General features: G+C 45.9%; 1 protein-coding gene across 2 annotated transcripts; it reads left to right on the forward strand.

Annotated features, from left to right (window-relative positions):
- The first annotated feature begins 1,327 nt into the window (after positions 1 to 1,327).
- LOC136450123 (ABC transporter G family member 36-like) lies at positions 1,328 to 8,607 on the forward strand. 2 transcript variants are annotated; one of them, XM_066450421.1, is made up of 22 exons: positions 1,328 to 1,764; positions 1,872 to 1,992; positions 2,080 to 2,168; positions 2,440 to 2,524; positions 2,724 to 2,883; positions 3,007 to 3,083; positions 3,195 to 3,248; positions 3,339 to 3,429; positions 3,522 to 3,823; positions 3,904 to 4,185; positions 4,277 to 4,593; positions 4,719 to 4,879; positions 4,963 to 5,229; positions 5,324 to 5,574; positions 5,658 to 5,990; positions 6,071 to 6,361; positions 6,509 to 6,592; positions 6,678 to 6,811; positions 7,048 to 7,275; positions 7,365 to 7,536; positions 7,651 to 7,905; positions 7,988 to 8,607. In XM_066450421.1, the coding sequence occupies exons 1-22, from the start codon at positions 1,421 to 1,423 to the stop codon at positions 8,243 to 8,245; spliced, it is 4,356 nt and encodes a 1,451-aa protein (XP_066306518.1). In that variant the 5' UTR covers positions 1,328 to 1,420; the 3' UTR covers positions 8,246 to 8,607. The 2 variants fall into 2 exon arrangements, with proteins under 2 accessions (XP_066306518.1, XP_066306519.1); XM_066450422.1 differs by lacking the exons at positions 7,365 to 7,536; positions 7,651 to 7,905; positions 7,988 to 8,607 and having other exon boundaries at positions 7,004 to 7,134.
- Positions 8,608 to 9,748: the final 1,141 nt, after the last annotated feature.

The raw sequence follows: 9,748 nt of genomic DNA on the forward strand, positions 1-9,748 counted from the left end.
ACTGAAACAACTGGATTTCAACTTTGATGGTTAGGCAACAGAAGCTTCCTTCCGCTCGAGCAATCCATTTTGACCACCGGGAATTCAGCGTTGCCCCGAAAGTGGCTGGCTGCAAATCTCTTGGCGAGATGGCGTTAATGTCGTTAACTCGTCACTGTTTACGTGCGTGGGTCCTTCTGCGCGAGTACAATTGGTAAAACAAAATTAGAGTAACTTTTTTTTTTTCTGTCGACGCTTGTCATTCTTCTCGAAGATGTCCATGCTTGGCGCAGGCCAAGGTTGGTAGCCAGAGACGGAGATGAGATATATATAGAATTCAAAAGGAAGAAGTTTATGCGCCGGACTGCGTACGTTGAAATTAAACACGGACGAAGCTGGTATACACGAACTAAAAGCACGCCTTTGATTTCCTGTCCTGAATGGACGCGTGTTCTAAGTTCTATCAACGTAGCAAGAGACTATACGTGGACTTTCGTCTGTAGCAGATAGAGGGATTAGAGGGAGGAAAATGCTTGGCCTTCTAGAAACGACGGGGCAGGCGCGGCAGTCCGTTAATTGACGATTCCTCCTCCCCCCATTTCCACTCGGAAAACAGTCTAGAAGCAACAAGCGGCCCAGCCCGGTCCAGCAATGCAGCGCCAGGACCAGGGAGGCGAGGTGTTTTGGTAGCAACTGGCAACTCAAGGAAGCAAAAGCAGAGCGGCCTCCCCGGTCCCCGGGCCCCGGGCGGCGCGGCTCGGACCACGACCGGCAGGCGTAAGGCTGGACGAAAAACTCTTGTGGCTGGCTCGACTCGGCTCGGTTCGGTTTGGTAAGATAACGAGCCGAGTCGAGCCAAGATTTTAGCTCGTTAGCTATAACGAACCGACTCGAACTAGTTTGTGAGCCGCTCGCGAGCTAAACGAGTCAAGCTTCCAGAAAAAAATGTATCATTTAAGGTGGTTAGATGCGTGAATACTATAATATTTTATTATACTTGTATATATATTAGCGCATATTAATTTTTTATTCGATTTAAGGTTGTTAGATGTATTTCTTTTGTATTATTATTATTCTCAAACTTTAGATAAATGCAAATATTATATTTTGTGTATTTTTTATACCTGGCTCGCGAGCTTAACGAGCCAACTCAAGCTTTTAACGAACCGAGCCGAGCTAGCTTTCTGGCTTATTAGGATAACGAGTCGAGCCGAGTATCTTGACGAGACAGAATAAGCCGAGCCGAAACGAGTCGAGTCGGCTCGTTATCCCCTCCCCCCGTCCCAACGCGTCACCCCTACAAAAACCCCACCCTCCGCCTGAACGCTCTCCCATCGTTAAGGGGGTTGCAGCTCGGCGTTGTGGTGCGGGGTGTGGATTGGTAGGGGGAGCACTAGCAGGAGGCGGCGGCAGCAGGGGGAGGAGTTGGAGGGATAGCGAGATGGACGCGGCGGGGGACATTCAGAAGGTGGCGAGTCTGCGGCGGGGGGGCGGCGGCTCCATGTGGCGGCGCGGCGACGACGTGTTCTCGCGCTCGTCCAGGGAGGAGGACGACGAGGAGGCGCTCCGCTGGGCCGCGCTAGAGAAGTTGCCCACCTACGACCGCGTCCGCCGTGCCATGGTCCCGCTCGACGGCGCCGAGGCGGCCGGCGGGAAGGGGCTCGTGGACGTCGACGTGCTCAGCCTCGGCCCGCGCGAGAGGCGGGCGCTGCTGGAGCGCCTCGTCCGCGTCGCCGACGAGGACAACGAGCGATTCCTGCTCAAGCTCAAGGACCGCATCGACAGGTAACCCCTCGCCCGCTCCGCGACGAGCTGCGCGCGGTTGCACTCGAATTCCTATCGCTCGCCGGGTGTTTGACGATTTCCGCCCGCGCGCTGTTTGATTGCTGCAGGGTCGGGATCAACATGCCCACGATCGAGGTGCGGTTCCAGAACCTTGAGGCGGAGGCTGAGGTGCGCGTCGGCAGCAGCGGCCTCCCCACCGTCGTCAACTCCATCGTCAACACGGTCGAGGTACGCGCGCCATTCCACCCGTTAGTTCCGATAGCGAAAGACGATCGATTTTGAACTTTGGTCGGTGCGCCTCTTTGTTCGACGCAGGAAGCGGCGAACGCGCTGCACATACTGCCCAGTAGGAAGCGGATCATGCCCATTCTCCACGACGTCAGCGGAATCATCAAACCTCGCAGGTAGTTGAGTAAAACAATCGCTCTTTTATTATTGTTTTTTTTTTGTCCTCAAGAAAGTCAAACTACTCCGTATTTTCCATCTACAGAATCAATGAGCTGTTTTTTTGTTTTTTGTCAACTAGTGTAATTCTATATTCCTGTTTTTTTGTTTTTCTGCTTGTGTTGGTCTGGGAAAAGAAAAAAAAGAGACAGTTTAGTAGTCTGGGACTACAAGTCTTCGATTCCTTCGCTTCTTCCACCAGTCAACCTCACGTTTTTTGCGTTTATGCAGGATGACACTTCTGTTAGGTCCGCCTGGATCAGGCAAGACCAGTTTGTTGCTCGCCTTGGCCGGAAGGCTTGACAAAGACCTCAAGGTAGTACAAAATGTATCCTTATACTTCTTTGCAATAATAATACGCCTCGCAAAAACCAAACAAAATGTATCCTTGTACTTCTGGACAAAACTGGGCATTCAAGAAACAGGGCATCTTTCATTGGCAACTGCTGTATGCTTTGTACTAACTACTCTAATGAAATGTACAGTGCCTAATGTTATAGTGAAACACCGTGCAGTTTTCAGGCAAAGTGACCTATAATGGTCACGAGATGACAGAGTTTGTTCCAGAGAGGACAGCCGCGTACATCAGCCAGCATGACCTCCACATAGGAGAGATGACTGTGAGGGAGACGCTTGCATTCTCTGCACGCTGCCAGGGTGTTGGCTCCTGTTTTGGTACAGTTCCGAGCAATGAGTCATGCGATACATGCATATGCTTTTGTTCTGCTTGCCTACCATGTATGATTTATACTATTCATTGATATGCTTACCGGGTCTTGCTTCTTTCCTTTATGTTAGACATGCTGACTGAGCTGTCGAGACGAGAGAAGGCGGCCAATATCAAGCCTGATGCTGATATTGATGCATTCATGAAGGCATGCGATCCTGACTAAATCCAGTAGATTTTTTTATATCGTAGTTTATGTTTCCATGAATAATTGGCCAATCATAATCAAAACTATGGTTTTCCTGCTTAATTTAATTAGGCGTATGCAATGGGTGGGCAAGATGCCAGTGTGGTCACTGACTATATTCTGAAGGTATACATTGCACCTTTTAGCCTCAAATCAAGCAATTTTAGATTGACTTACTCAAATATGTCTTAACTATGTACACTTCACTTGCTGCAGATATTAGGACTAGAGATATGTGCAGACACAATGGTAGGGGATGAGATGCTCAGGGGCATATCTGGTGGACAACGGAAGCGTGTTACAACTGGTAAAACTGTCTTTCATAACCATATATTAGGTCAACAACATTGGTTTTGCTGAAGTTCTTTCTGAATTATATCATTTGGATGTTCCCTGCAGGTGAGATGCTGGTGGGGCCAGCCAGGGCGCTTTTCATGGATGAGATCTCAACTGGGCTTGATAGCTCCACTACATTCCAAATTGTGAATTCACTCAGGCAGTCCATTCACATCCTTGGTGGCACAGCTGTTATCTCCCTACTGCAGCCGGCACCAGAGACTTATAACTTGTTCGATGACATCATACTCCTCTCAGATGGTCAGGTTGTCTACCAGGGCCCCCGAGAAGAAGTGCTTGAGTTTTTCGAGTCAGTAGGTTTCAGATGCCCTGAGAGAAAGGGTGTCGCTGACTTCCTGCAAGAAGTATGTACTGTGCCACCATATTTCAGTATACATAAGTGCATAAAGTTCTTGTTATCTTATCTCTTTCGAAATGCTGGCAGGTGACTTCGAAAAAAGATCAGAAACAGTACTGGGTGCGACCTGATGAGCCCTACAGGTTTGTGCCCGTGAAGGAATTTGCGACTGCATTTAAGTCATTCCACACGGGGAGAGCTATAGCAAATGAGCTTGCTGTTCCGTTCGAGAAGAGCAAAAGCCACCCAGCCGCACTAACCACCACAAGGTATGGTGTGAGTGGCAAGGAGTTGCTCAAAGCAAACATAGACCGGGAGATCCTTCTCATGAAGAGGAACTCTTTTGTCTACATCTTCAGAACCTTCCAGGTAACACATAAGACCAAACAGTATGATTGATTGGCATGTAGAGAAAAAATAACTGAAACATGACTGACACTTTGGTGCTCTGGCATTACAGCTGATACTGATGTCGATCATTGCAATGACTCTCTTCTTCCGTACGAAGATGAAGCATGACACAGTGAATGACGGGGTTCTCTACATGGGTGCAGTCTTCTTTGGTGTGCTTATGATCATGTTCAATGGCTTGTCTGAGCTGTCGCTAACTGTCTTCAAGCTGCCTATATTCTTCAAGCAGAGGGATCTCCTTTTCTTTCCGGCATGGTCCTACACTCTACCCTCATGGATCGTCAAGGTACCCATCACATTTATCGAGGTTGGCGGTTATGTATTCTTGACATACTATGTCATTGGGTTCGACCCAAATGTCGGCAGGTGAGATTTTTCCAATTGTTTAAATGTTTATCCTTAGCCATTCTTATTACTCTGGTAATGTGCCATGAATGTTTCCTTCAAAAAAAAAGTGCTATGAATGTTCTAACAGTAATGGTTGCCCCCAGGTTCTTCAAGCAGTATCTGCTTCTGTTAGCGGTCAATCAGATGGCAGCTGCACTCTTCCGGTTTGTTAGTGGGGTATCGAGGAACATGATTGTTGCTAATGTCTTCGCATCGTTCATGTTGCTGGTTGTCATGGTGTTGGGAGGATTTATTCTAATAAGAGGTTAGAAGTCATTTTTCTCTCTCTTTCTAATTCATTGCAACATAGCTTCTTAAATTAATGCTTGTCTGTATTTCGTCATGCAGATAATATTAAGAAATGGTGGATATGGGGCTACTGGATCTCCCCAATGATGTATGCACAAAATGCCATTTCAGTGAATGAGATGTTGGGTCACAGGTGGGACAAAATATTGAATAGCACTGCCTCCAACGAGACCCTAGGTGTGCAAACCCTCAAGTCCCGTGCAGTATTCACAGAAGCAAAGTGGTACTGGATTGGCTTTGGTGCTTTGGTTGGGTTCACCATACTCTTCAACGCTCTCTTCACTCTTGCCCTTACGTACCTTAAGCGTGAGTAACTCCCAAACTGATTTTCTCATTGTTCTCTGATTTCAAAGTATTCGAACCTGTGAAGTGCGAATGATTCCATCTTGTTAATTTCCAGCATATGGCAACTCCCAGCCATCTGTATCCGAAGAGGAGCTGCAGGAGAAGCATGCCAACATCAAAGGGGAGGTTCTGGATGGCAATCACTTGGTATCAGCAAGCAGTCATCTATCAACAGGAGTCCACAGTGAAACTAATTCTGCAATCATGGAAGATGATTCTGCCTCGACTAAAAAGGGAATGATCCTCCCATTTGACCCACTCTCGCTCACCTTTGACAACATCAAATACTCTGTTGACATGCCACAGGTGAAATATAGAAAGTTGATCTCTTACACAACAAATGCAATTTCATCACTATTTTGTAACCCTGGTCATGAAATTAAATTCAGGAAATGAAAGCACAAGGTGTACAAGAAGATCGTTTGGAGCTCCTCAAAGGTGTCAGTGGGTCTTTTAGGCCTGGTGTGCTGACCGCACTGATGGGCGTCAGCGGTGCAGGAAAAACTACTTTGATGGATGTGTTAGCTGGGAGAAAGACAGGTGGGTACATTGAAGGAGACATCCGCATTTCAGGATACCCAAAGAAACAAGAGACCTTTGCACGTGTATCAGGATACTGTGAACAAAATGATATCCACTCGCCGCAGGTGACAGTCTATGAGTCCCTGCTTTTCTCAGCATGGCTCCGGCTTCCCAAGGACATCGATTCGAACAAAAGAAAGGTTAGTTCCACAAAATAGTTGCAATTTCCACCCATAGAAGGATACAGTTGGTAGATAGTCGCTCACCATTATATGTGCAGATCTTCATTGAGGAGGTGATGGAGCTTGTGGAGCTCAAACCACTGAGAAATGCTTTGGTTGGACTTCCTGGAGTGAATGGTCTGTCAACTGAGCAGAGGAAAAGGCTTACCATTGCTGTGGAACTGGTTGCAAATCCATCAATCATCTTTATGGATGAGCCAACCTCTGGGCTTGATGCCCGAGCAGCTGCAATTGTGATGCGGACGGTGAGGAACACTGTTGATACTGGTAGAACTGTGGTCTGCACGATACATCAGCCTAGCATTGACATATTTGAAGCATTTGATGAGGTGAGTGAGATTTCACATAGGATTACTTCCAACTACCCTCTACTTTCTGGTCAGCATTTGTCATACTTGTTTTGCTGTGGCTAATTTTCCAAACCTTGAACTATGTTGCAACTTGCCGTGTCTAAAATGTTTGATTAATGCATGCAGCTTTTCCTTATGAAGCGTGGTGGAGAAGAGATCTATGCTGGTCCACTTGGACATCATTCTTCAGAGCTAATCAACTATTTCGAGGTAAATGATATTACAGGAATCTGAATATCCATCTATGAAATTCCTTAAAATTATTGAGAAGATCATGTGGTTTCATATTATTCAGGCGATTCAAGGGGTCAGCAAAATTAAAGATGGCTACAATCCAGCAACATGGATGCTGGAAGTGACCACAACTTCTCAGGAACAGATTCTAGGTCTTGATTTCAGTGATATGTACAAGAAATCTGAACTCTACCAGTAAGTAAATTCGAAACCCTACTAGTCACTTCATCTTTGAAAATAACCATAGGTGGTTATATTAACAACTAGGAAAAAAATCTAAACAATTAGAACTAATTACAGTATAATAAACTTACCCAGCAAAACGGAGTAATATCAGTTGGTACATACCAATGCACATTTCAGTATTAACCAACCTTCCTTCTCCAGGGAATTTCTGCAGTAGATGATGTGTTGCTTGTTACATTTTACAGGAGGAACAAGGCCTTGATAAAGGAATTGAGCCAACCAGCACCAGGTTCAAGTGACATGCATTTCTCTAGCAAGTACTCACAGTCTTCCATTACACAATGTGTGGCTTGCCTGTGGAAGCAGAACCTGTCATACTGGAGGAACCCTCCTTACAATACCGTTAGGTTCTTTTTCACTACCGTCATTGCTCTCCTCCTTGGCACCATCTTTTGGGACCTAGGTGGCAAAATGTAAGTCATGCCCAATTGTACCATTGCTTATGGCAAACAAGTGGCTTGACCTTCAGTTTTTTATTTACGTTTTGCTTCTTATAATCCAGTTATACATCACAAGATTTGATGAATGCCATGGGATCAATGTACGCTGCGGTGCTGTTCATCGGGGTCATGAATTGTACCTCAGTTCAGCCAGTGGTGGCCGTGGAGCGGACAGTCTTTTACCGTGAAAGAGCTGCTGGCATGTACTCAGCTTTCCCATATGCGTTTGGCCAGGTGAATGTTCCTCCTGGAAATCAATTTTACACGCGGCTTTTTCTGCTGCTTGTTGCCTGTTGGCCCATGTTCTAGAGAGCAGGGCACTGATCTGATCAATTTGTCTCCTCGCAGGTTGTCATTGAGCTCCCATACGCACTGGTTCAGGATATTCTATACAGTGTCATAGTGTACTCCATGATCGGGTTCGAGTGGACGGCTGCCAAGTTCTTCTGGTACCTCTTCTTTGGGTACTTCACACTGCTCTACTTCACATTCTACGGCATGATGGCCGTCGGGCTGACACCTAACTACAACATCGCCGCCATCGTCTCCGCGGCATTCTACGCCATCTGGAACCTCTTCTCCGGGTTCATCATCCCCCGACCGGTAAGACCTCCTCATGCCCCCTGCAACTTTTCTCTACGGTTTCCAAAAGCTCATTCCCGTTCTTGCCTCCTGCTACCTTCAGAAAACACCGATCTGGTGGAGGTGGTACTGCTGGTTATGCCCCGTGGCGTGGACGCTGTACGGGCTGGTGGTGTCACAGTTCGGTGACGTCATGACTCCGATGGACGACAAAAGGCCCGTGAAGGTGTTCGTCGAGGACTACTTCGACTTCAAGCACAGCTGGCTGGGTTGGGTGGCCGCCGTGGTCGTGGCATTCGCGGTGCTCTTTGCAACCCTGTTTGGCTTTGCCATCATGAAGCTTAACTTCCAGAAGAGATAATGACGATAGGAGCAGGGAAAATCACCTCCTGGACAAGGGATTTTGCATTCGTTGGGTCGTGCAAGTAGATTTGACTGTCATATTGGGAGTACGCCATATCTATGGATTCGTTGATTAGTTAAAGTTATAAGTTATTGTGCTGTTTTTTTTTTTTTTAGAGGATATTGTGCTCCTTTACTTTACTGGGAGGATGATGGCGTAGTATTTTGTAAATAATATTTCACACATCTAGTAAATTTTGTAAGCTTGTTGCCCCTAGCAAAGGATCAGTTGGAGAAGGCAAGGAAATACCTCGTCCGTTGCTGTTGACTTATAAGTATATACATACTATTTTGATACGTGTATATAAGTACTAGAAGACTGCAAGTACATGTGAAAGAATCATAAAAACCTGGTCTTCCTTTCATGTTTCTTTGGTTGATTGCGCCCACAAGACAATGAGGACAAGCAACGAAACATGCAAGACAAATCAGGCCCCGTTTAGTTCCGAAAATTTTTTGTTTTTGGGCTACTGTAGCACTTTCGTTTTTATTTGACAAAAATTGTCCAATTATGAACTATTTAGACTTAAAAGATTCGTCTTACGATTTCTCGGCTAACTGTGTAATTAGTTTTTTTTTTTTGTCTACATTTAGTACTCCATGCATGTGCCGTAAGATTTGATGTAACGGAGAATCTTAAAAAAATTTTGGTTTTTAACTTGGAACTAAACGAGGCCTTGTCACACTCTGACCTTCTAGTAGCCCTCGGTGTCTCTGCGTTGACCTTGTAGCCGTGCTGTTTACACCAGGGGACGAAAACCATTCTCCTGCCGCACACATACTGACATAAAGAAGAGGATTTCTGTAGCCTAGGGACGCTGTGTAACCATGCAACCACGAATCAAACTTTTTAGTTTAAGGCATTACAGTTTTTTTTTTTTTGGCTAAAAGGAATAATTTATAACGTAAATAGCCGATTATCACAAATTTTTCAGCACAATTGCTGATTATCAAATAAAGGAAAAAACACAACTTAAGTTTATTAGATAGCACATCCAGCTTAGGAACTATGCATGTAAGTAGTGTGTTTAAACTTTAAAGTGCCTATGCTGCTGCTCAAATATGCATGCAAGCATGTATACTTAAGTACCAAGCATATACTTTTAGCTTGTCAACTAAGCTGCTGCTCAGATCTTGCACTACGTGTCTACGCGATTAGGGGCTGGTTGCTTGTGCTTCACGACCTGGTCTAGGAGCGCCGCCTTGCAGCTCAGTCCTACTCTAGCGTCCAAAATCGAATGCTTGGGATCACATCAAGCAAGATGCGCGGTTCACAAAGCAAACATACTCTTATTGTGTTTGAGGCAGCTCAGCTCCGTGCGTCTAAAATCAGACAGTTCGCTGGAGCAGGCACAAAGGCACAAAGTAAACAAGCCCTTAGCCTCTCATTGTGTTTGCGTGGGACATGGCTTGTGCCTAGCTGCTGGGCTACACGCCTACACGGGCATATGCCGGGGGACCA

The sequence above is a fragment of the Miscanthus floridulus genome, chromosome 5 (genome assembly GCF_019320115.1).
Source record: "Miscanthus floridulus cultivar M001 chromosome 5, ASM1932011v1, whole genome shotgun sequence".
Classification (NCBI taxonomy): Eukaryota; Viridiplantae; Streptophyta; class Magnoliopsida; order Poales; family Poaceae; genus Miscanthus; species Miscanthus floridulus.

What these genes read in the sequence shown, in the direction of transcription:
- LOC136450123 (XM_066450421.1), top strand. Translation starts at nt 1,421, where the DNA reads ATGGACGCGGCGGGGGACATTCAGAAGGTGGCGAGTCTGCGGCGGGGG. An exon ending in CTCAAGGACCGCATCGACAG is followed by an intron (nt 1,765 to 1,871) that starts GTAACCCCTCGC and finishes TGATTGCTGCAG; the next exon opens with GGTCGGGATCAACATGCCCA. An exon ending in TGCCCTTACGTACCTTAAGC is followed by an intron (nt 5,230 to 5,323) that starts GTGAGTAACTCC and finishes GTTAATTTCCAG; the next exon opens with CATATGGCAACTCCCAGCCA.